Source organism: Dermacentor albipictus, chromosome 7 (genome assembly GCF_038994185.2).
Source record: "Dermacentor albipictus isolate Rhodes 1998 colony chromosome 7, USDA_Dalb.pri_finalv2, whole genome shotgun sequence".
In the NCBI taxonomy this organism is placed as follows: Eukaryota; Metazoa; Arthropoda; class Arachnida; order Ixodida; family Ixodidae; genus Dermacentor; species Dermacentor albipictus.
In genome coordinates, this window is record NC_091827.1 from 14691827 (window position 1) to 14719231 (window position 27405).

The 27405-nt window shown below is 46.3% G+C and overlaps 2 protein-coding genes across 2 annotated transcripts in view; one reads left to right on the forward strand and one right to left on the reverse strand.

The window, feature by feature from the left end:
• The window catches only part of LOC139047715 (uncharacterized), a 69382-nt gene that overhangs the window by 2494 nt on the left and 39483 nt on the right, over positions 1–27405 (forward strand). The window contains exons 2-3 of the transcript XR_011507331.1: positions 690–758; positions 1322–1359. The gene's annotated coding sequence lies outside the window, so the exon portion shown is untranslated. The remainder of the gene's footprint in view (positions 1–689; positions 759–1321; positions 1360–27405) is intronic.
• Positions 12734–27405, reverse strand: part of LOC135914365 (protein Skeletor, isoforms B/C-like) — a 108849-nt gene continuing 94177 nt past the window's right edge. The window contains exons 14-16 of the mRNA XM_070521679.1: positions 25410–25470; positions 18646–18806; positions 12734–13140 (exon numbers count right to left, since the gene is read on the reverse strand). Coding sequence (XP_070377780.1) covers positions 12763–13140; positions 18646–18806; positions 25410–25470 — 600 coding nt within the window. The 3' untranslated portion in view covers positions 12734–12762. The remainder of the gene's footprint in view (positions 13141–18645; positions 18807–25409; positions 25471–27405) is intronic.

The following is a 27405-nucleotide window of genomic DNA, read 5'->3' on the forward strand; positions in this document are numbered from 1 at the left end:
CGAGGAGGTCGCGCGGCGGCGGCAAAGTTCAAAGAGTGTCGCTACATTCAAATTATCAAGGGATTTTAGAGCGGCCTGCATGGTGCATCCACCTGGTGGTGCAAAGCTCAAACGGACAAAACCAGCTAATATTGCTGTAACCAAGTCTATTCTACTTAGTTGCTGGTGTAAATTTTCGGCACTGGCGTGATCGTGTTCCTGCCAAAAATTTACACCCGCAGCAGAGTGAAATACACCTGGTTACTCCAATATTAGCTGTTTTTGTCTGTTCGAGCTTTGCGCCACCAGGTGGCTGCACCATGCAGACCGCTCCCGTATACGGCTCCGCCCCAACGCCCCAACCTGCTCCGCGTGCGTTTACACGAATACCGGACACGCTAAACCTCTAACTGCTTTTAATAAGAATAGTTTCAACTTCATATGCTTTATTTCATGTTTTAAAAAATGATAACCCAGCAAAGATCAGAGGTTAATGGCGCTGCAAGCGCATGCGACCTCATTGCGGCTTGCGTTTGGGGCCGCTATATACTATATACCGCTATAGGTTATTACTTTTTTATTCCGTTTCCCAATTAATGAGTTAATCGTTGTATGTTTTGAGGTAGACTTGAGGTGGGCGACCTTTAGTTTGAACAATGCATTTGCTAACATAAGATCCACCTGTTGTTGATGCTGACGCATTTGTGCAGGGATGGCATGGTCTCGATCAAGATTTTCATCGGGGTTGACTCTTCCAACAACTTGGTGTTGGGATCCGGGTAAGGTTCACCGACTAGCTCTGTGACGAGCACAAATACTAGTTCCGCCAAGACGTTATGTGGAAAGATGCAGACGAGGCAATATTACAGTGCCTAGAATACTAGACACTAGCAATATGCATAAAATAGACAAACGAATACAAGTAAATGACTAAAAAGTGACACCTCGCATCAGCTCAAAAATTGTTGCCGTCAATCGGAGAACCGCTTGGCCTCTTTCTCATCACTGGTGCTGGTTCGTAGCAATATAACTGGCTGTATGAAACTTGGAAAACCTATAAAATTTCACCAGAAGCAAGAGTCATCCATCATATTACTGCTATTTGTTTGACAAAGATAAAAACAGGAAACTTTAAAATAAAGGAATTTTATTTTTTGAGCAGGGCTTTTGAAGCTCTATTTGCATCTTGCTGGGCAGTCAGGGTGACAATCCTGCTACAGTGACAGTCAATACCCGACCTTTTATAGTCTCACCTAATAAATTCATGCAATCCACAAGACCTTGAGAAAAGGTACAAAATATTTTACTTGTCTGTCATGATAAAACTTTGTTTTTTTTTCAGCCTGCTGCCGGTGATCATCACTCTAGGAATCGCATACGGTAAGATGTATTTTGTTATATTCTTTCCGATATGTAGTTCTCTATGGTGAATGTAAGAAAAGAATAACCAATAAATTAACCCAACGTTACCAATGTTCTTCGCATAGCTGTGACCAAGCGATGCGTTGGTGTTTCAAGTGTGCTGGGTTTGGCGGGAAGGTATGACATTCTTAATTCGAAACATACAACACAGCAACGGATATCGATATTCAGATATGTGCAGATATATACAAACCTGCAAATCGTCCTGAATCGAAGTTTTCGTGAAGCGAATATTTAAAGGTTACAGAGCTTAGGGCGATCCGTTCACTTGTGTTAATTTTGTCCGGTTTTATGTGTAATGTCATGCAATCTTTATGTTTATCATTTACAAATGTGACAACAACAATTTCATGTAATTTCAATATTTGTGTGCTAGACCACTCGCAAGCTGTGCCGAAATCAAAATACCTAATCAGATGCACAAACGGTGTTGTGGTTGTTGCAGCCATGTCACTCACGAGGATGAAGGCTATGTTAGTTGATATCTTGGGTTTTACACACCAAGCCCACTATACTATCATGAGGCAAGCCATTTAATTAATTTTTACCGCCTGCACTCTAAAAAATTGTTCACACCTTTTGGGGGCTTAGCTTGTCCCCAAACAATCATCTGCCTTGCTTGCGTTTCCTCTCTTGAAAACTCGGTGCTCGCTACTTGCCTGTCGAGAATGCTGTGTCAAGCTGTTAATGCGGGAGCCATTTGTGACTAGGAAGTACTGGGCTCACAGCGTTAAAGAAAGGAAATGCGAGCAAGACAGATGATAATTATTGTTTGGGGACAAAATACACCCCAAAGGCTGTATTCAATATCTCAATGTAGACTTTAATGTGCACCCAATGCATGGTACAAGTTTTTTTTTTGTGCATTTTGTCTCAAGCAAAGCTTGTATAAGGATACTCAAGCTCCAAGTTCTCAAACTATAATCCCGACAAAATAATCAATTCTAAAAATGTACCTATTAAGGGAAGACGTGGGTCCTAAAACCAACTTTGTTAATTTTAGTGTGAACGGGATGATATTTAACAGTATTGTTCAGCTTTTTCTGCTGATTGCAAATATCTAATTATATTTTGTATATCTTCATTAGAACAAATGATGCAAAGTGTTTAATACAGAAATTCAATCACGTTCTTACGGGACTTTTCAAAAACTTAACTTTGTCAAAAAAAAGAAACAAAGTATACGGCCAGAACGCCAGAGAGTAGTTCTAGCCGGTGACGCTATTTTTATTGTTCTCAGTGCAATTATAATGCAAAAATACCAGATGTAAACATAATTTCTATATTTTTGCTAATTTTCATTTGTAATTAGTGGCAATTAAAATTTAGCCGGCAACTTTAGAATTAAATAAATAGCATCACCGGCTATATCCATTCGACACAAATATATTGATACCAAACATTTTGCTGGTACTTAGAAAGAACATGTGAAGATCCCCCGTGAGGCAGTGTACGGTGTCCAAAAAAAAAAAAAATGAAGCTGAGAAAAACGAGTTTTAACTTTCAGTTCACTATAACTTTTAATGGACTAACAATATGGCAATAGAAATTACACCACCATGTAGCCCCGTCTTTCAGCAACAAGTTCATGACATATATATGGCCATTTTGCAAAAATAACATTGAGATATTGGTTGCAAAATCATGCATAGTCATTGAAAGCAATGCCAGAAAGCTAGCACCACGAGCTTTACATTCCTATTTTAGTTCCTTGTTGTACAGAAGGCACACAAATGGCATCCCTATGCAAATAAAGTTGCGCAGAGTTCATGGCCACAACAAAATATTTCCTTTCCACAAAGTTTATGGGTACAACAAAAAATTTGGATCAAATTCCAGTGGTGGTCGCCATATTTCAATGGAGCTGAAATGCAAAAAAAGTTCCTGTGCTTGTGTTATAGCGCTTCCCAAGGGGTCCAAATTGGTCCACGATCATATCACCGTTTTGGAACGTAAAATCCCAGAACTCAAATAAAAAAAAATTATCTCTTGCACACTCACAAATGTGCATTCAGCAAGAGGTCACACCTATACTATAAAAGCCCAGGACTGTAGGCAGAGTCTGTTGGTGGCTTGTGCCTCTTTGCAAGCTTGTTTATCAAAGCATTTCTGTTTGTGTGATCCTTGTTGGACATGTGAAGCCTCCGACGATCCTTTCGCACATGCCACACGTGAAGCACTCCAGCACAAGCTTGGCACAGAGCCCGTACTCCTTGGCGGGGTCCTTCGAAAGCATGAGCGTTTTCTTGGCGCACACGGGTCACGGCATAAGTCCAAAAAAAGCCTTGCACCACGGATAAATCCACGATCGCAAGTTCCGTTCCGCTGTCGCTGACGTCCTCTTTCGTGTCAACACCCAGCCGCTCAAACTTTCGCTCCGTTGCAGACTGCGACGCCAGGCGCGTTTTCGCCTTATCGGCGATCGCTGCGCGCTTGCTTCTTTCTTCGGTCGTGAAGAAAACGGTATCTACACGGTCTGCGCCAACACGCGAGGCGTGGGTGGACGAAGTGTTGATGCTAGACGTACTGGGTTGCAGCTCGGCACTCGATCCGGCAGAATCTTCAGGCAGACCAGCAGCCGGCAACTCCGGGTACACGACAGGCTTGTCCGTCTTCTGTCGCGCATTCCACGGCCGCCTTCGCGCCTTGCCGAACGCTTGACGCGTAGTAGTCTTCACACGACAGTCTCCTCCAGCCATTCGGGCAGCGAAAAAGACACTTTATCGAACGTTGTCGAGAAGCGAGCGGCCGAACGTTCACAGCGGCGCGATGCAACCGTTGTGCACAAGCACGCAGCGCGCACGAGAGCGACCAGCCTGTCGGGAACGCGGGAATCGGCACTCAAACGGCACCAGACGAATAGGAGTGAGGCGCGCGGGGGGCGTGCGTGCTTTGGCCAATCAGCGGCAGGGGCGCATCCTTCAGTAATGACGCGATAGCGTCGGTTCCTCCTCATCTACGCCATATTGAACCGGCGCAAAATACGCACCGTAATTTTTGTAGGAAACTCCATGATACGCACGAAGAAAGCAGCTTTCAAACAAGCTCAAAATGGCGCCCGCCGGCCAACGCGTTCGCAAATGACGACGGCGCGAAGTTCGAACATTTTCGGCGATTTTTTGCTAATTCCGCGGCCACCCTGGCCCGTATAAGTGTTTTTTTTATTATTTTCCGATTAAATTTAGGTTCTAGATTTCGCGGAGGGATTCTTGAATGTATAAACGTAGCGAAAGCGCACTTTTCCGAAAATCGACTTTTTTGCGATTTTTTGACATATCAAGACCCGCGTCTCCCCTTAACGCAATTACCGCTGACAAAATTTACGTGTCATATATACCACTATTTACTGCGTAGGACATTGCGAAAGCCTTGTTAACATTGTAACAAATTTTCATAAATTGATATAAATCAAATTTCTTCGCCTGAGATACTCAAACAGATGCATTTACAAAATTGATATCTAGTTTTGGTCTAAAGTTATGGATTTGCAAACTTCAGGCTTTTTGATCTAGTTGAGATTTTCAACAAATTTTTGTATTTGTGTAAAAGATTTGGGGTCCTTAAGCAAAATTCAGCTTGCTACATTTGCGAGAATATAATGATCTCTCTTAAATTCGACTTCTATTCCGATCATGCCAACGGCTCCCGAGAGGGAATTACTACGTTATGCATGTATTTTAATAGGGAACTGGAATTGGGCCCGAGCTTAAGCTTCCTCTTAAGCCTTGATGGCAACGGTAGAAACCCAGACTCCCCACAACAGGATGCACAACGCATTGAGGTCGAGCAGTGGAGCTTTCGGGTTGATGTCTTCTTTCTTTTATTTTTTATCTGACTTTTCCTTGATGTGCCTGTGCGTCACTAGCAAACAGCTAAGTGATCCCTGCTGTAATGATTGAGTTATCAGATAGGCCTTCTTCCTCTTTCATATGAAGTTTTTGCACTGGTGACTGCTATGGATTCTAATATAGTTATCACCATCGTCGTATCCCCATACACACAACCTGTCATGTAACTCTTGTTACAGCATTTCGCACGCTGCATCGAACAAAAAGCCTATCGTGCACACCACTTATGTGTCGCAGGAATGCTGTTCTCAAATATGATGAAAAAGTCGTAAATGCACTCCATGCCTCCCACAGCGGTTGCACCTTGGTTTTAATGTTTAACTTGGTATGTGCCCAAAATTCGTGCAAGCAACGAGCATCGAGCATGCATGCGACTTTTTCTGACAGCTGTAAGTAGACAGATGCCGAGATAAGAAATTGCAGAGCAACCTAACTAACCTTTTGCCGCGAAAGGCCTCAGAAACAAAGAAAAGAGCACGAACGTAATCTTTAATTGGTGGCGGCGGCTCATAACATCTGTTCAGCATCAGTATAATGGCTATCGCTACATCAGCACAAATTTGCAGTACGGGTAGCGCTTTACAAACAGCAAAAAAATACAGCATTTCTACAATCTCGTGGCTCGGTCATGGTGACGGCTAACATCCAAGTTCACTTGGCACGTACATACGTCACAGCACTCACATTTTTGGTAAATTCGACAATTGATCCATCAAAAAGCTCTCCCAGCATCATATTTCAGCACATCTAACACGAAGCTGTCATTTCATTTCGACAATCATCCTACAATAAGCAGAGGTCTTTTTAAGGGATATCAAAAACGGTCATTTCTTTTAACATTTGTAGAACAGTACAAGCTCTATAAGTCGGGAATTTGAGCACTCCAGGATAAGTGTAATGGTTTCTTAATTGCAGTACACAGTAAAAATAAGAACCATGGCACTAGTTCCGCACTTATATACGCATAACAGAATCGTGTTTTGTGGCCAGACATGTGATCCTGAAGTGTGTCCAAACATGGCCGGCTATATTTTGTCAGTGCCAGCCCAGTGACACCAAAAGTGGAAGTCACTGAGATGTAGCAAATTACATTTAATGCAGCAGATTCCGATTAGAATTGCTTCATTCATTAGTGCACTCTTATTGCCCCACGAAAATAATTGTCGAATTACTAAAGAGTAATCAATTATTTCTACATAACTTTTCTTCCAAATGTTATTAACATTGTAGAAATGCAATAACTAGAACAAGAAGGCCTGGCTCTTCCATTGTGCTCTACGCAGCCGTTCGCATGTTATATAGCATAATGACAATTGATTTTCTAAATTTCCCTTGGTCAACTATCTTCATTTTCTTGTGATGAGATCTCTACTAACACGATCGACGACTCGCTGGATGTGCACGCTGAAGGAAAGGACATTGTTGTAGTAAGGAACACTGTGTTGAACTAAGCACGATGTTGAACTAAGGAACTCAGTGCTAACACAATACCCCAATGCTCGCATCTGGGCTTTCTACGCGACGCAGCGCTTCAGTTTGGCTGGTGCTCGGACAAGGCACTCCTTGTTAGGCAAATGAAAAACTAAAAAAAATTGTCCGTACATAATTTTCTGACATAAACGTCTAAAGAAATTATTGCTACGGAGTCATAAAGTGCCGGTTAGATTTGGCAGCTCACATGTGCGGGAGCAGTGAGATAGGAAACAGATATCGAGATGTGGAGCTGGGCACGCCATGTAATGCATAGGGGAGGTAACCGGTGGACCGTCAGAGCTGGAGAATGAGAGCAAAGGGAACGCAGTTGAGGATGGCGGAACATCATATAGGTTGATGGAAATTAGGAAATTTGCAGATGCAAGTAGGAATCAGCTAGTGCAAGACATGGGTAATTGTAGATCACTGTGAGAGGCCTTTGTCCTGCAGTGGACATAAAGGTAGGATGAGGATATGACGATTGAGTGCCCGGGTTTACGTGTTTGAACATGCACATCCTTGAGGCAGCTACGTGTGGCGACCATGGGCATCCTATTGTAGTTCCTTCCAAATTCTAGTGCTCAAAGCTGCTTCAGCACTTACAGCTTGTCTACTGAATAAAGTGACTGCTTACATGTAATCGGTTAGCGAAAAAAGCCTTTTAAATACAGCGAGCAATGTTGCGGACAAAAGTTAATCCGCGAATCACAACACTGCCAAAAAATGTAATTGCCCAGAAGTCATTACTCACTGTCATTCTTTACATACAATTCTGGCAACTTGGCTTAATTATAAAAATTATTGAAGCATTGTATTTTGTTATATTCTATAAAAAATGTGTCCATGCGTCTAAAGTTGGCTGACTCCATGCATGAAGCCTTTTTTTTCCATTACATTTGTTTGCGGGTTTTGGTTTAGCAAGCTGTTGAATTAATGTTTTTTTTTTTGTACAAATCAGGTGTCGGAAAGTCTTGTATTCGGCATTGCATAGTAGTTGATAGAATAAGTGGTGTGCGTGACATTCTGATGCATAGCTTCTGCTCAAATTACATATATATATATATATATATATATATATATATATATATATATATATATATATATATATATATATATATATATATATATATATATATATATATATATATATATATATATATATATATATATATATATATATATATCAGCACCTGTGCGAAATAACATTTCGAAACTGTTTATGAATTGTTAATCAAATGCACTGTAGTTTCATTATGTGATTAAATATAGGAAGAAACAAAACGCTACCTTTATCCCTACTGCTCTGTCGACGCAATCAATAGAAATATTGTATGCCTACACGCTTGTATAAAGGTACTTTATTTGCAGAAGCATCACACTTTCCCAAAGTGGCCCCTGACTTAAGCGCGTGATGATAACAGGCAAATCTCAAGCACCGAAATCACTGATTCAATGGAGCCTATGATTCTTAAGTAATGCATGAATGACCTCAATTGCAGAAAATATTGTGCCTTTTATTCCCAATTCTCTCTCCATTTAAACCGTCTATTTGCATAAAACATATCTCGCAAGGTTTCTGGAAGGATTATCCAGTACTCGAGATTGATTGAATATATTGTGAGTGGCCCATCCTATTCGCTACCTTCAAACTACATTGAAAATGGTGACATTGATGGCATGCCTTTTCTTTCATTACATGCAGTACTAACGGAGTGCCTCCTTCAAGCCACCGCTCGAGTTTTGAACCACCTTGGGTTTACTCCCAATGGCATTGCAGGTGGCTCAATTGCGTCGGCGTGGCAAGCGCTGTATGCTGGACAAATATCCAGCAACAGTGTCTTCTCGCGCCTCCAGGCCTACGCCATGAGTGGGCCAACCTTTACACATCGAGCATGCGTCTTCGCGCTCATGTTCTTTCTGCTCAATGTTGTTTTTTAGAACGTGAGTAAACGACAGCATTGGCTTGCTGTGAAGCATGAAAGTATCTGTTGTGCATGCACTGCGCATTAAACAAAATCGTCGTTTCGGCTTGTTACAAGTAGCAACAGATTTTTGGTCAATTAATCAATGTAAACCATATGAAACAACATCTAGACCTGTCTCGTTGGCTTCTTATGATCTGTCTCGTCAAAGTAACTCACGCAGTGAGGGCTATTTTAGACATTTATAGCATTAAGTTGTGCACCTATTGCTCCTTCGTTAGCAGAACATTTTACAGAAAACGGGATTGTGTCGCCTCTAACTTGCTAAATAATGCAATTGGCAGCTACACCTACCTCGCTTGCCCCTACCAATGAATAAAAACGGCCACTATCTCCGTACCTATCATCAGCAAGGTGAGTTTCAGGTAACATGTGTGCTGGCAGAACCAGTGACCTTGTTTTGTTTGCAAGTTGCTATAATATGTTAGCTGGTTTACAAGTAAAACGTGGGTTTCCACTTTTCTAGTACAATCAAATGCTTTTACAACAAATTCCTGGACGAAATCACCTGTGTCACGAAGGATTTGACTATGTCCTGGGCAAATTCCTATCGCCTCTTAACGAAAAGCACTACCAACTAATTTGCTTACACAATGCAAGAGACTTCGCCTCCCTGATGGCGGATGTGTTGCTTTACAACGTACGAATGCCGCATTTCTGCCCTTCGCTGACGCCACTAAGCTGTGCTAGCGCTATCAGTAGCACCAGTGATGGACTCCATGAGCGTGCTGATTTCAGTAGCCTTAATTACAGTTCTTATTTACTGCTGCAGGAATCGCTCAATTCGTATGCTGCTTGTTGTAACGCACCAGTGGGTTCCACGGCTAACGAACATGCCGCAATTGATGATGTGGCGATGTTATTGTAACTGATAACTGAAGACACCCTGAAAGCCTTCTAGGGTGAGACAAAACATTAGTGTTCACCAAGGCAACACTTATGGAGAGCCTGTAAATGGACAACAAATTTTGACGGCAAAAAATTAAGACATAGATTGCAGCATCTTGGGCAATGGCAATGCAGTTATTATTCATGTACTTGATCCCTTGACAAGTTCCATAAGGAGAAGGCCGAGCTGCAACGTAAGCCTCCCCCCCCCCCCCCTAACCCGAACGAAATTTCTGCCTGCACCACTGCCCGATGGCAACCCCTTACTGGCAGCGTCTGTCTCGGCAGAGCTTAAAAGACACTGAATGCGTTGAACAAATGTAATCCTTCAATGAAAACGCCTGTTTCCTCCCTGCCATAGGAAGATTTTCATACAATATCAGTAACTCGTGATGTGTGATTGTAGTGTTTATCCGATTCTAATGCATGCCATTTCTTTGTTCTTGTAAAAAAGTTTGCCGTAAATTGTTTTTGTATCCTTTGACACATAACACAACTGTATTGTGGCAAAGCCTACTTTACGTAACTGGTTGCCACTGTGCAACACACTAGAGTTACCGTATAGGCTCCCTTTAGGAGCCAGAGTTGCGCCACTGTTTTCTGCGTGCCCCTTCCAGTGAGTCTAGTGCCGCTGTTCACTGAGCATCATCACATAGTCAAAATGGACTCCAATTTGCGAAGAAGCCAACACTTCGTAGGCGACGCCAACATTCTACAGGAACCAGCCAACCAAGTGCATTTGACAGCAAAATGTTATCATTCTTGTTGCTTGGTCCTTGATGCTGCTGGCTGAAAGGCACGTCAGCGTAAAATCCAGGCTCTTAATTGTCACGTGACCAATCGATTTGTACCCACAAAATATTGAATTACAAGAAAATGAAAGAAGGCTCTCCTGGCATTGCTGTGCAAACGTGGCTCTTACATGTTGCCACGATCAGCTAGCAGGGGAAGTGTTTTTCTAACCTTTCCTGCTTTCCTAAGACGAATCAGCTTTGTGAAGCTCAAAATATATCGCCTCGGACAGACCAGCAGCAACACCAAGGCCGGACACATTTGACGGCTACGGAGTTGATGGATGGCACTTGATCGCTGACCATGACACTGAGACCACGGAACTCCTGGGAAAGTGCATTTCTAAGCCATTTCGTAGTGGCTGCTGCTAGCCACCTAAGCTGATCGAAAGATGAACCAGCTAATTGCTGGACCATCACAGGAGCCAAGGCATGCTAATGGAGTCAAGCGTGACAGCTTCTGTCTATGAGTTCCCCTTACTTTATCTGAGGCAGTAAGCTGTGTGCACCCTGGGGTGTACACAGCTTCACTGAATGATCCGCCTCTCTCAAGGCGGATCATTCAGTGATTATGAATGCTCCGACTAGAGGATGGTGTGACTGCGGGTTTCCCTGGCCTTGGCCTTGATTAGCATCTAGGGAGACCAAATGGATTTGGGCTGGCTTTTTCATGTGTGTTCATGTTCATGTGATCCATGACGTCGTTTTCGGCAAACCTCTCGCCCGCGAGCAGCAAAGTTATTCTACATAGTGTGCGCGCATGCTACAGACTACACATGGTCGCACGCACTGCCGCCGAGCAATTGCACGCATGAAAGCTGGACGCTTCGTCCTCCACACACGTCGGGGGGAGCGTTTGCGGCCGGGGAACAAATGCTCCCTCGCACCGTGGGAACATACGCGAGGCCGCGCCGCTCGACAAAGACGCGACGTGGAGATGCTTCAGCACATGGACAACGCCTAACCATGTCTTAACATTTCCTGTCGTAAAAGCCGCCTTTCTCTGACCGAACGCGGATGTGAAGACATATGCAGTGCATTAGAGTGTTGGCACTACCTCCAATGAATGAATGAATAGAATGTATTGATAGGAAAGACAGAGAGGTCGACTTGAGCTAGTGCGCTCTAGTCTGCTACTCTGTACTGGGGAAGAGGGAAGGGGAGTGAAAGTATTGGGATGGATGATGATGATAAGAGAAGTGGTGAGTGCTTATGTACATGAGACAGTTGCCTCGCTAGAGCCGCTCGTCGAGCTCCAAAATTTTCGAATAATTTCGCGGTATTTGAAACGCACTTCGTCGGTGCTCTTTAGTCATCCGTGGCGGTACAGTAGTCATCGCATATTAGTGTCGATTACGACGAGCGCTGACGGCAAGAATGCGTTCAAACCAACTTCACGAGATATCTCCTTTCATGCGAGTTGATATCTGGAATGAATAACTTGGGTGGCTTATTTTGCAAAGGACTGAAAAAAAATGGCTGTGGCTTAGGTAAGGTTAAGCCCAGGATGCGAAGCATACTAGCCTTTATTTTAGTTGTTGAACCACTGTTTAGCCTGGTGAACTGCTGTTGCTTGGCTATATTTAGTTCGGCTAGACGAAGAAACAACTCATGCATTACTGCTTCGCCTTCAAGAGTGGAACGCGACAGCGTTCCCGTCGACCCGCCAAGGGGTGTAAGACAATGGGCTACAGGGCAGCGACTACGCGCCCCACATTGGACGCGGTGAGCGTCGAGCAAAGCAGCGTTCGGCGCGGCAACGAAATGTGCGCCTGAGCAAGAGACGCACGCCTTAGAAACAGCTCGTTTCTAAGGCAACACCGCATTCACTAGAGGCGCTTTTGTACCGCTTTGAAGCATCGTACTCGTGGCTCAGTGGTAGCGTCTCCGTCCCACACTCCGGAGACCCTGGTTCGATTCCCACCCAGCCCGTCTTGCAAGAGTTGAGCCAAAGCCACTTCTCCTCTGTCGTGACGTTACGGTGTCACGTGATTTCATGGCGACACCATAGAGAAAGTTGAATTTCTTTCTCTATGGCGACACCGCCGCGCCTGAGAAGCTGGGTTGAGCTCTCGTAATATGCTTCGCATAAAAAAACGCGCATTATTACGTCCAAGGAGTCTTATAGTAGGTATAAACAGGTTCCTATCGTAGTATTATACTGTGATATTGGCGAAAGGCAACGCTGTCTTTCATACTCACCAACTTCCTGCGATGAAACTTTACCTCTCTGAACTAACTGATCCCTCAGCGATCTAAACGTCTGTTAACACTTAACTTGTAGCGCGGTTTTGGCTCACGAAGCGAGTAGGCGCCAAAAAGCATTTGCGCGAGGAGGCATCGACAGGCGTGTGGCTCAACTCTTTACTGCAGCAAGCGTCAGAGATGGCGGTCCCTTGCGTTCCGTCCGATGAGAAGCGTCACGAGGACGGCTGCGCAGCCAATCAGCAACGGCGGTCGAACGGCCTGGCCAGATGCGCCAGAGCTTTCGCTACCAGAGCTTTCCTCGTGCTCTTCCTTGGCAGGCGGAGGTTTCTCGTCAGCTGGTGGTTTCTTGTGATGTGGGGGTTTCTTGTGGGGTGGGGGTTTCTTGTGGGGTGGGGGTTTCTTGTGAGGTGGGGGCGCTGTAGCCGGGTGCTTTTGAGCCGTGGGCCTTGCGGCGTGTTTATCGGGAGCGTTCCCCACACCCATTGGGGGGTCGCTCGCGCCCTTGTCGGTCACCACAATCTTCCAGCCGAGGTAGAAGTGAGTGAAGCACTGCGACAGGGGACACATTGCGAGGCGTCGTGATTCACTCAAGTCACGATAAAGAAGAAGAAAAAAAAAGCGTTTAGAAAATTACGCCCTTATAATGTGAGAGTTTCTTTCGCTCAATTCTATTCCGTTCTTATCCTTCACCGCTCAAAACCAACGAAGTGCGAAAAGGAGTATCACTGGAATCGTGGCTACGGCCCTGAAGAGACACAGCACCTCCGGTATATATTAAAGCTTAGTACATTGCGAGCAAAACCAACTGGGTAATTTTGAAGCTATATATATGCTGTCGCCCCAATAATGCTGTCGTCCTCGTTTGCCGATATACTGTTTACTAAAGGCGAGCAGTCGCTGTCAAAATATATCTGGGCTGGCAGGGACGAACAAAAGGCTGACTGTTAAACATGGCGAGATCTTTTCTTATATATAGTATAATTAAGTGGCGAAAAAGCCATGGTGTCAACCCGAACACAGAACTTTTTTTTATGGCACGTAATTCCTCTTCCTAATTTACGGTCATCCTGCTGAATGACCGTGAACCGCCACAGGCTATACTATACTACACCCTTCCAGAGAAAACGCCAGATGACATAGGACAATAATGCCGGCGCAACTTGCTCGTATGCACAATGCCGGTAGTCCTATATACGTAGCGGTATCATAAATCAGTCAATCACGTAATTCATTGCAAGCGCCGCTCGGAGTATTTTGTAAGGTCCTTCCGTCATTGCACAGTTTTCCTTTGTTTGGATGCCACTGTGTCTCTTTGAGCAGCAAGTCGCCAACGTGAAGTTCCCTCAGTAGAAAATGCTTGCTGCATATGACCCTGTTCCTTTAGTGGTATGCGAGTGAATTACGAACTGCAGCCTTTCTGCAGATTTGTGGGCTCACTGTTTAGCAGTTGAAAAAAAAACATACTGGAAGGCGCATCTGACAATGTGTCCCACGAGGCTATTCTGCGAGGGCCGGAGGATATAAATTGCGGTGAACGCGTGTTCACATACATCCACAACTTCCTCACGGGAAGGACCACAACGATAGGCCTAGGCAGCATTCGGTCCGAAAATTTCGAGATGCCCAACAGAGGAACCCCACGGGGGGGCCACTCATATCCCGTTGTTTTTAACGCGATAGCGTCGAGGAGCTCGTGTCGCAGAAAAGCCGGCGTCGGCGGCGTTGGTCGTGAGCGAAAAATGGCGGAAGGCCATTCGTAAATAAAAACAGGGTCTCTGGAGTATGAGACGGATACGCTACCACTCAGCCATGAGTTCGATGTTTCAAAGCGGGACAAAAGCGCCTCTAGTGAATGCAGTGTTGCCTTAGAAACGTGCCGTAGAAAGACTCAAGAGCATGCCGAGCGAATGAGTGGGCGGTGCGAACGGGGCGCGATAACACTATCGCGTTCCACTCTTGAAGGCGAAGCTTAAAGGGACCCTGAAACGATTTCGGCGATTTTCTACAAACGTACTGAGTCGTTAGAGTAGGTTCTTCTGATCATTAATTGATGCATCTAAGTGCTCTGCGTAAAGCGTGTAATTTATTATAAGGTTTTAAAAATACACATCGCTGCCGATCGCAGCGCACTGCTCGGCGGAATTTTAAGCCGCCCCTACCCATATGATGCAAATAACCCATATTACGTCACATGGGCGAGCTATCTGATTGGCTGACCAGGGCGCGTGGTCGATAATTTTTCCAACTTTATGGTGAACAAATGATGCTCGTAATAGTTGGAATGTTAGTTACTTTGTTTTTTAAAAAGAAAATAACTTAAAGAGAATACACAAGAATAGTTTTTAGTACACTTCAGCACTTCCGGCACACAGCAAGTGTCGTCTGCTTGTATGTGAACGGTCTGCATGGTGCAGCCACCTGGTGGCACAGAGCTCAACCATACACAGTAGCAGCAACGAAGTGTATTCTTTGCTGCTGGTGTGTATTTTTCGCAGGAGTGTAATCATCAACACGTTGGTTTATAAATGTTTAAAATGCTTTACACTTGGTTAGAGCAATATTAGCGCTTTGTTTGACTGGTTAAGCGCTGCGCCAGCAAGTGTCTGGACCGTGTAGACCGATCAGGCTGCTCACGTACGTCTACGCTAAAGTTCCTTCATCAGCTTGAGTTTATGCCTCCAGTCATTTGCCGAAATGACCAGCTTGCCTGTTTTTAGCGGAGTACCGGACACGTTCGGCGCTACGACAGAATGCTCGCAACGCACGCTGCTTCGATATCTCTCGGTCGACGGCCAAGCGGCTAGCGGAGAGGTCTCGCGCGGGAGGGGGCGTGCTCCTAAACAACCGGAAGTGAGTGATGTGACGTCGCATCGTGACGCTGAACCAGTGAAGGCGGAGCTTAGCGCCGCTCGCTCGGCGAGCGAGTTGAGGAGGAAAAGCATAGCTAGGGAGGAGGGTAACTTCTAATCGCTTGCAGCTCCATTAATACGTAACGCTTCACTTTAATTGTGGTGCGAATGTTCTACTTAAGCTGTACCCTACGCGCCTACAAAATTTGTCCGAACCGTTTCAGGGGCCCTTTAAGCGTCCTCCAATTTTCAATTTAGCAATGTTCGATCTCGGTAGACGACTAGCTCAAATGCCGGACCTAGACTACGCCACATATGCAGACGATATTACGTTTTGGACTTCTAAGGGCTCCCTCGGAAACAAAGAATAGACCCTATATACAGCAGGCCGCTGACCCAGTGTCCACATCGGCGCATCAGGACGGTCTGAAATGCACACCCGAAAAATCACAATTCATCCGTATACTGCCCCCGCGTAGCAGTAACAAAAAACTAATGAAATTGTTCAGCTTTTCGTTGACGGCTATCGCATACAGTAGGTACCCAAGCTCGGAATACTTCGCTTTTAGTTGCAGCAGAATGGGCGGGCCACTCATGCGGTCCGGGCCCTACGAACTGCGACCAACAACGTAGAGAAAATTATACGTCGAATTACCTATCACAAGCAAGGAATGAAAGAGGCAGACACGCTAGTGCTGGCCTTAATAATCATCAGGGTCACCCATAGCCTTCCCTATCACTCATTAAACAAGACCGAAGAATCCCAGGTGGACACAATAATTATAACAGCTTGCAAAACGGCAATCAGCCTTCCCCGAAACACATCAACGGAAAGGTCACTTGCACTGGGCATTTACGACACCTACAGTGAACTAGCTGTGACAAATATATGATCACTCAGCGCGACAGATTCAGCCGGACCACAGCGTGTCGAGACATATTAACGAGGATTGGCATACCGCCCTACCCACAGCACATAGAAAAGGAGCTCGAGGAGCTTCATTCCTCGGACAGAGACCACTTACACCCTTTGCCGAGGACCATGCACCCACTGCGTCACGAGGGGAAACGTAGGGCTCGCGCACAGCGTGGCTACGAGCATTACTTCGCCATCTGAATAAGGAGGACGTCTATGTCGACGTCGCCCCATACAGACACGCTAACTCACAGAGGAAATTCCACCACGACCACCAGCGCTTCGTCGCTGTGGCGCTGTGGTGCTCAAGGAACACGGCGAAAGGGTGAATGCGACCTCCTCCGGGGAGACCTCAGCGAAGGAAACGGAGACCAGAGTTATCGCGCTGGCCATGCGCACGGGTGAATGTAGAGGACGTGACAGTACCATCGCCTCGGACTCGCAGGCCGCATGTCGCCTCCTACTACCTCTCGGCAGAATTCCCAAAGTCTGTAGCGCTGTAATGCAACATCACTTCCGCAACCACCACTCGGTCTTCTGGTGCCCGGGACACCAGGGGTTGGGGGGAAATGAGAGGGCAGACGCCGAGACTCGCGCCTTAACATTCCGAGCAGCGACAGGGCCCCCTCAACACAACCCCCCCCCCCCCGCCAGAAGAGCTCCAGACCTCAGCCCCCTATCAAACCCTACAACCGCAAGGCATTTGCTCGCCCATCAGCGTTTTACCGGACAAGTATACGTTCCGCCCCATAAACACCTAACAGGATCCATTGGAGAAATATTCAGACAGGAGTTTATGCCCACTTAAAAAGATTATACGCCATGTTCCTGACGTGCTATCGAGGTTCCTGCCCCTGGTGCGAAGGAAGTCCTACACTCTTTCACATTACCTGGGGCTACTAAAAATAGCCCCTACACCTGAAAGACAGAGATTTGACAGCACAACACACGTTGGAGCAGTGGCAGGCGCTGCTGTCCAGCTCTGACCTGGCCGACCAGCAATCGCTGATCGACCAAATTGGACGGGCGGCTATTGCCAGTGGGGGTCTCAACTAGGGCTCCCCCATGAGAGTAATCTATTTTATCACTGAGTAAAGTTTCTTCTCTCTCTCTCATTCTCTTTCCTTTTTGCGGATCGTAGAGATACCTTCTCGTCTATTTTTTTTCTTTTCTTTTTCTTTTTATTCTTATCCTACTTGTACAACCACAAAGCGACATACGTACTTTATGTTTCGCTATTGCTTCCGTTTTATTTTTTTAAATGTAAATTATAACCAGAGGTCACATTGCAGTGTTTACATTAGGAACCATTTCTCTATATTCTGCTCCAGCTGTAAACCGACAAGTTCATCATCAATAAGCCTAAACAGCTTCGATGTCTGCATTTGAGGCACCGCAGTAACAACACCTCGTTTGTGGGCGTCACACACCCCTCCAGTAATCTTCCTACCCCGCCCCGTCGCTGTTATCCTGCAAGTTGCCCTGCCGAATACCTAAGTCTGAATATTTCCAAACTCTTAGTTTCGATCTGTAAAATAATACTGTATTAAAACCATTGAGGGGATTTTAATGCAATACTTGAACTTCACATCACTCACGATGCGCCTCAATGTGGACTACCTAAAATGGTTTTATATATAATATTGTTAATTCAGTTCATCAAGCTGGGCGAGCTTAGCACTCGCTAAGAAACTTCCATCAGAAGTCACCACGAACTTAATACGTAGCCTTTCCACTTGCGCATTAATACATTTAAGTACAGCTTTTACCCCAGAACAATTGATCTTTGGAATTTGTTATAACAAATTGTAAAGGTATATCTGGCAATATGCGTTCCCTTCGCCTTAACGATGTTATATCTGCAGTTGATTCTTCTGTGTCATGTCCTCTTACTTAGCGCTTTATTTTTTGTAACATTCGCGTTCATCTTCGTTTTTTGTGAATCGTCCTGTAGCCCTTGTAAGGCTGTTGTACGTAAAGTAAAAATAAAATAAAGGTATTATTCAACAGTATCAGAACTGGCCCACTCACGCCTTTGATAACGCTGCCAACGCGATGGACCGGCGTTACGAACCCGGGTACAAACAAGGCCGACGACACCTCATTGGCCTGTGTTGATGCTGCATCACCAAAGTGCGCCTCGACAGCTCTGGTCTGTGTCAGGCCACGAGTTCTGATCGCGAGGAATCAAGGGTCTGCTTATAATAAAGCAACTCCGTTTCTTTTTTTCAGCTATGTGTTTCCGGAAAACACTTAAACTGCAAAAGCTCACGAGGCACACACACATACCTGGTAATAGACCAAGTCGGGCGTACTGTCGTCGGGCGTCCAGGTGAACGTGCCCGCGTCGCCGGGATCACACTCTTTCTTCACACTGTTTTTGTACTCTTCAAGAGTCTTGGCAGCGTCGCTTTGGCGCGACTCCTCATAATGGCAGTAACGTCCTAGTCCTGCGTTTGAAATCGCACGGAAAGCACCCTTGCCTTATGCTCAGTTTCTGCTCCGTCCAACTAACCCCCTATACTGGACGATGAGCAAAACGAGAAAGCAGGAGCCAACATTTCGACAAATAGACTTGTCGCCCATCCACTTGTGGAAACGTTGGCTCCCGCTTTCACCTTGTTCTCGTTTTGCTCATCGTCTTGAATTTCCGGGCCATCTCCCGCATTCCCCCCGTTTTCCCCAACTCCCTACTGGTTACCTACTGAAGTTCGACGAATGCTTATAGGCGGTAATGTCTGACGCTTGTCCAACCTTCTGACCACGTACAGTCGCGGACAGAATAACATGGACCACGGGATCTCCGAAAACGTTCAATCCCCGAGCAGCCTGTAGCAGTAACCAGTAAAACTGCCCACGATAACGTTGTTAGCCTATTCTAGTCGAGGTCCAAAATGCAAATACAAGATTGCGTGGTGAGGTTGCAGAGATATTCAGCTGTTTCTTAGATTTCATGGTCCATAATATTCTGTCCGCGACTGTACATGTACACCCTATATACACCCTATATACACTCTGTCATTGCAGCAAAGACTTAAAAATGCTAAAGATAGGGTTCCCTGGAGTTCGGGAGCCGCGGGAGCTTCATTTCATGTTCCACTTCATAGGGGCACTGATGTCATCTGGCGGATTTCAGGATGTGTGTTACACTCACCATTCAGAGAGCTAATTAATGTAGTAACAAAAATTTCCGTTTTTTACATATATTAGCAACTACGCCGAAGCCGTGGCAGCTGCACACAGTCGGCAGCAACGAGTGACCAGCAGCACGTAGTACGCAGCGAACCGAGTTAATTGAACACCCCATCGTTAACACGTTCAAGCTGCACCCAAGTGGCGCTTGTAACTGGCTACACGCCTTTCCTCTTTGATTTGAATTCACCTTCAGAGAGAATAACGCTGAGGAGGTTTCTTGGTTATGACTGTGTCCTTCCGACTGAGACCCATTTCCTCTGACAGCGGTGGAGGTTCTTGAGGAACGGTGCCTGGCTATGGTACATGCTGTGCGGGTGGTAGGTTGCAGGTGGTGCACGGAAAACGCTTTGCGCGAGTGGTGATTGTTCAGGTCCTAGCCGCCGGTGATCACGCATGCCTGTGCCATATTGTTCTATCTTCCAGCTGCACTTATAGGCTCTGTAAAACGGAAGCTCGTAGCCAAGGTACACTAATAGCACTGAAATTTGTTGCAAGGACTGGTGTTCCAGGTTTCAGTGAAGTGGCAGGACGGCAACCTCGGTCGACACACAGCTTTTGCTTCAGCTGTTTCGCTTGAAGAGTTGTCCGTAAACTTGGCCTTAGCACATCCAGATACTTTTTTAAAAATTTTCCTTTCAAGTAATAACTGTCCGGTGTTTATTATTTTTTTAGCTGCACCAAATTTTTTTAAAAATATGCCTGTGGCAGTTAGCACAGTGCCAACCTTGATTTATATTAGCCGATGAAGCACCCATTACTTCTACGAGATATCAAAATATTTAATTGAAGAATTAACATAAATACGATTATTCGTTTTCAATTAATTACATTACGGCACATATTTCAATCTACTAATTGTAGTTACTGAGTATGCAAGACATACCGACTGTGAGAATTCTCAGGGCGGCACCGGTTTCGAAACATGCGCCGTCAAACTTGCTGTGAGGTCTGGCGAGAGGCTGCCCTAATTCTACCTGGGGCATTGGACCCGAGATGATGGGTCACTATCCCCGCAATGCCATCAAATTTCGCTATGTTGACATACTGGGCTAATGGAGAGGCCGTGCATAGCAGCCCCGTGGACCAATCAGAGCTGACAAGACAGCACACTTGACAATACGCGCGTCAACTTTGTCCACAACAGATTGTAAACAATCTCCAGAAATATGGTGCGCATTCTTCTGAACAAAGACTATCACTGCAGGAGCCCCTCTGCAATGAACCTTCGATGTCGTGAACACGTGTTTTGCGTTAGCTTGTGGACAGCTTGAAGAAATATCCCGTGAGTGACGTCACAGGTAGACCTATTACGTCAAAGTCGCTTTGGCGCTGCGCTGCATATAAAGCCGAGTGCATAGGTTTTCCGCCGGAACCTTTTGCAGAAAGGCGTCCCTTTTGCGTGGCGTTCGCTATTTCAGCTAATCAGCCTTCTCACAATGCCGCCCATGCTGGCCTATTCCGACCCTTCGGCACCAACCGAGGTGCGTATACCGATGCATGCGGCCACAACATCGGCGCAGCATAGCTACATTCATTTCTCTATGGGCGCAGTATTAGCACAACGGCAGCATGGCAACGACTGTGTTATCGCTTACGCCAGCCGGCTTCGTTTGTTTATGTTACTTTTCTTTTTTTTTTAATTTCGAAGCGTATGCGGCTACTCCGTTATTGAGCGCTTTAGTGCCTGGCTCAAGTTTGGGCAGTCGCAGATTTCTGCCTTCTGCATGTTTGTAAGGCCAACACTCCTTCAGTCATCACCGCGACCACCGCGTGCTCTGAAGGTCGTCCTCACTGAGGGATTATACACGTCGACTTGGTCGCTGCGCACTACCACTTGTACGATCATTCATATTAGCTAATATTCTACTGTGGCCACCTTCACATCTGGCACACTCATAGCTTGTCTCGTTGCCTGGCATAGAGTTTCTCACTACACCTAGAGGGAAATCTGGCGCTGCTGCGCTGTGGCATGCATGGGAATGCCGGTATATTGTGACTTCGGATTGGCATCGTTCTCGGAGAGACAGGACACCTTGAAGACGCGCTTGGCAAGCACCGTTCCGTCTGTCACAATGATTCATTTTCTACTAGAACAGCAGGTGAAAAGCTGTTTTAGCTTTATTATTACGCGAAAACATGTTTTGTTTAACTATGAGAACTTGTTATTGTGTGTACGACTACATGTTGCGTAAAAAGTATCAGCGGGCCGCTAAAGTTGGAGGACACACGACAAGGTTCGCGCTCGCTTTGAAACAGTGTAGTCTGTTCTTGCTTTTCTTCGCTTGGTCATGCACTGTAGGTGAGTAAAGATGTAATATGCGTGAATGGAAACATTTTATGAAGATTTTACCTTGAAAACGCGTTATTTGTGTAGCCATATCCGCGTTTTAGACGAAGCCTCTTACAACACCAGCCAACATGAGCCTCGCAGACACATACACCGTCATTCCCATGACGGCACGGTGCCCCCTTAAGAAACTCCCATAGACGGTGGCGCCAGATTTCCCTCTAGGTGTTATAGTGAGAAACTCTGTGTTGCCTGGTCGACAAGCCTGACGATTCCGATGGTGGCGCCGCCAGCTGCATTTATCTTGGCTTGTCGTCACTCACATCGGCGACAAGCAGAGCCACCATAGAGTTTCATTTATTTATTTATTTATTTATTCAAAATACCCCCAAAGGCCCTCATTACGAGGGAATTACATGGGGCGGGGGGGGGGTCAATCACAAGCACTGGTTGTAGTTTGTACATACTAAAAACAAGAGAGGTTAACAGAAGTAATAATACAGTGAAACATAGTTAATATACAAGATAATTAGGTCACAATTATTACAGAGAAAACATTAGTACATATTAGGAGAACATAAGGCAACTGCACTAAAAAACACCAACAAATATCGAAAAACACTGTAAAAGTCCCAAAAAAGAATAATAATACGATTAGTCGACAAGTCGTGAGCGAATTAAATGTTGAAACTTAGTCAAGTCTGGTTCCGTGGCAATGACTGATGGTAAGGCGTTCCATTCAGTTATTGTGCGTGGTAAGAACGAAGATGCATAATGGGATGACTGGCAGTTAATGCGTTTCATACAATAATTACTAGAGGGGCTCAGGCGCTAGTGTCTACGGGAGCGGCAATGAAGGCGATTCAGCCAGCATGGGCAGTGTACATAGATTTGCCTAAAACTTCGTCCTTCCGGCTTCAAACAGCTTCGTGACTTTGTAAACTCGTCATTTTCAACGAAGTATACTGCGTGATTGATAATTAAATAAGCATTATTAAAATTGTCCGACAGCAAGATTCGAGCACAGGGCCTCTATAGTGCAGAAGGCCGACAATGAAACCACTACGCCACGGAGGCATTCATGCATCGAAAAGCGATATAAAACGCCCTTATGAATTTTTCACGGGCAAGCCAGTGCCTTGAGACGCTTGACGCGTTTCGATTTGGCTACCTCGACAAGCTGAACCGTTGCACTCAGTAGCGATTGTGCATGTTCGCAGCGTCTTTTGCACTTAGAAAAGTATAGAGTACTCTAAAATTTAATGGCGAATTCGACAAATCGCACGGGGGCGCTCTAGGGCGACGATGATTGGATGAAACGACGCATTGGGGCGCCCCGGTATACGCACCGGTGCGATTTGACGAATTCGCCATAGGACAATGAAGGCATATAAAGCGTAATAAACAAATCCCCAAAAACGTCTGAATCCACAAGAACGAAGAACAGACGAATCCACGTACTTCCCATCGTTTCCATGACGATTGCAGCACCCGGGTTCCCTCTAGTAATTATTGAAGTAAACTCTATGAGAACCACGACCTATCCCTACGAGCACTGCGTTCCTGCTTAAATGCAAGCTCACCACCACCTACCTTCCTCAACCCAATGTCCTAACGGAGCATTCCGAACCATACCCTCACGTATATGCTGTCCGTGTATGTTTCGAAGGACCATCGCGATAGGCACATTGCCCTCCCTTATGTCGCGTTTGAGTGTAATTCATCTCGTCACGTCACCGCCACATTTTCTCCCTTTTGCCTAGGGTACAGTCGTGGGTAGAACTTGCCTCTTGGCGCTAGCCGTTCTTCCCCGGCAGCCACCTCAACACGCGAGTGCGCGCGAAGCGTCATCGCCATCGCGCTCCACCTTGCCCGTACACGGCTGAAGGCACGGCAAACCACCCAGCGGCATCTCTGCGATCTCTGGCACCACGAGGCACAGCTATCGCCCAGTGCGCTCGTGCTTCTGTGGGCCCTCCCGTCATGTCGGGTTATTCATAGAGTTTCTCACTACATTACCTAGAGGGAAATCTGGCGCTGCTGCGCTGTGGTATGCACGGGAATGCCTGTATATTGTGGATTCGGATTGACATCGTTCTCGTAGAGACAGGACACCTTGAAGACGCGCTTGGCAAGTACCGTTCCGTCTGTCACAATAATTCATTTTCTACTAAAACAGCACGTGAAAAGCTGTTTTAGCTTTATTCTTAAGCGAAAACATGTTTTGTTTAACTATGAGAACTTGTTATAGTGTGTACCACTACATGTTACGTAAAAAGTATCAGCGAGCCGCTAAAGTTGGAGGACAGACGACAAGGTTCGCGCTCGCTTTGAAACAGTTGGTCGTCTGTTCTTGCTTTTCTTCGCTTGGTCATGCATAGTGGGTGAGTAAAGATGTAATATGCGTGAATGGAAACATTTTATGATGATTTTACTTTGAGAAAGCGTTATTTGCGTAGCCATATCCACGTTTTAGACGAAACCTCTTAAGACACCAGCCAACACGAGCCCCTCAGACACATATACCGTCATTCCCATGACGGCACGGTGCTCCCTTAAGAAACTCCCATAGACGGTGGCGCCAGATGACCCTCTAGGTGTTATAGTGAGAAACTCTATGGGGTTATTGGCTCGTTTGCCGATACACAAGACACCACACGTACCACGCAGTGCGCCACGTGACGCCGCGCGGCGGACGAGATATTTCCCGCCATTTCAAGTATATGTCACCCTCTGCATGCCCTGGCGTCCAGCAGAGTTGTTCACGTCAACATTATACGGTCTACCACACTGACTCTACCCCAAATCTCCGAGACGGCGCTATTACAGACCAGTCCTAATGTGTACGAACAAGCTATAGCCGTGCCTGAAAGATGCGCACGATTTGGAGCTGTTGTCATTTGGCCAGTGTAACGGCTGCGTTTGTATATTGCCTTCTGTCTGCGCCTTTCCACGTAACAATATGTGGAAATTTAGGAACTCGCTGGCGCCGCTGCGGGGGCGCATTCACCTGTTCTGCCATCCCTACGCCTTACCCCTTCACCCCCTTCTCGCTGCGAACCGGTTGTCAGCGGTGGCGCTCCACTCGCTTGGTGGCGCAACCCCCCGCCCCGTTCCAAAGGGGACGCTCGTAACATCCATCCATCCATCCATCCATATTGTGTTCTCGCATAATGCATATGTTGCTCTGTGGCCCCTTGCGGCCTGACCTCGCTCGCAGCGGCGCGCCAGGGGCTGACGGCTGACGCGGCCCTGTGGCTCGCTAAGCTCGAACCCGCGGTGGTCGCTGCTCCTGCAAGACTCGAAGACCCCAGAAATGCTAGCGCTGTTAGGGCTTTCAAAAAATTCCCCACGGAGCAGTGAAAGTGGTTTGATTTCTACGTGTCAGACGACACCACAGCATTTAGCTTCGAAAGGAAACCGAAGAGTTAAACGAAGACATAGGGAACCCAACAAAGAAGCTCGATCGCAGGCAGACAATAACCGCAAGCATGCAGCCAATGTCACGTGATGTGCGAGCAGACACGTACAATGCTATACTCAGCTATACTCAGTACGTTGCTGTGCTCACCTTTCGACTCGTTAACGTTGCCGTGATCGTCGAGAACAACTCCAGCCAACAAGCTATGCCCCTGCAAAAGAGCATTAGTTATGAGCAAAATATAATTGCTACCATTTCCACGATTGAGGTGAGCAAGAAACGCTCATTATTACAGTATTAAAATGCACATTCTGCTTATGAAGTGCAGAACTAATTACACATGAGATCGAGTTCACCGTGCTGATTCGAAAACTGAGCCTCGGTATAAATTACTGATCCAGCTAAACAACTGACTTTTTCGGATTCACGGTGGGTAACGCTTAGTATTAGGTCAGAATGCAGTACTGCAAATCCTGTATACGTCCTATAACTGTCATCCATTGTCGTTATTTTTTCATTCATTTACTATGAGTTACTGCTCCCGGCGAAGATAACACCATGCGTCAGGCAAGTTCTGGCAAGAGGCCAAAGAAACTAATAGATGTGAAGGAAAAATACTCGAGCGAACGTTGGCTTCTTGTCACTCTGCAGTCGCATGCGCAGCAACGAGCGTGCACAGAAAAACGCCGCGCTCACAGACGCTGTTCCTGGTAGGGTTGATCAAATCGATCAATGATCAATCGATTAATCAATTGAATGTATCCCGCAAAAAAAAAAACGATTAATCTTCATCCATGTCCGCCTTTCATTTAATCGACCTAATCGATTAGACCTGTTCGATTAATCGTTTTTCAGAGTTTGACAGGAGTGGCGCGAGAAATCCCGCCGTGCTTGCTCGGTGGCTATGGAGTTGGGCTGCTGAGCACGAGGTCGCGGGATCGAATCCCGGCCGCGACGGCCGCATTTCGATGGGGCCGAAATGCGAGAACACCCGTGTACTTAGATTTAGGTGCACGTTAAAGAACCCCAGATGGTCGAAATTTTCTGGAGTCCTCCACTACGGCGTGCCTCGTAATCAGAAAGTGGTTTTGGCACGTAAAACCCCATGGTTTATTTTTTTTTAAAAAAAGGTCACTGCCGCGCGAACGTGTTGATTTGAGGGGCAATGCGTTTCGTCAAACGGCGCACGGTGCCGGGATAATCACGACTTCCCAAGTGGCTCGTGCCGTATAGAAAAACCAAACAACGCTTCTTCGACTCAAGGACATTAGTGCGCTGACCTAACTTGGGAAAGAAACCGCGCAAATACGGTGGAAGACTAATTTGGGGAGGGGGGGAGGGGTCACCATATCTGTTACTGGCGAGCCCTAACGGGGAACGTGCGGCGCGGATCTACAACGGACGACACGCACGCACACACACACACGCACACACACACGCACGCACACACACACACACACACACGCGCACACACACACGCGCGCGCACGCACGCACACACACACACACACGCACGCACACACACACACACGCACGCGCGCACGCACGCACGCAAAACGACCGCTCTATGTCCAAGCGAAACCCTGCCGTGCGCGTCCCCCAAAACGCGTTTCCTTGCTACAACACGCGCGCTCTGCCGCAAGCAAAGGTCCGTCTTACAAGCTTCGTTGCATAATGTCGACGCGAAATGGTACCGCGTCGGAAGTCGAGCTGAGCCAGCTCAGCCCGACCGGGTTTACAGCGCACCTTGCCAAGCAGGCCGGTACAAAGCGGAAGTCGACCACCTCGATGCCAGCTCGACCTCGACCCTCTGGGGCTTACGAGAACCGGACGATCGGATTTCGGACCAAACAGCCGACTCGACCCGGCTTTACCGGGTTCGTGCAAAAGTATGGCTATACAGAGAAGGAGTGAAGCGTGCAGTGCGAACGGCTACCGCGAGAACTTGCCTGTACAGTGACGGCCCCGGAAGGGTTGGGGAGTTGTAGCAACAGGCTATTTCTAAGGGGTGGGCGAGTATTCTTAGTCTCGAATACAAATCCAATATTACACACTAACATTGTGTTTCGTGTTCAAAAAATGAACTATTTGGTATTTTTTGAATATTCGAAACTGACCAGAGATCTTGCGGCAACCAAATGTTAATG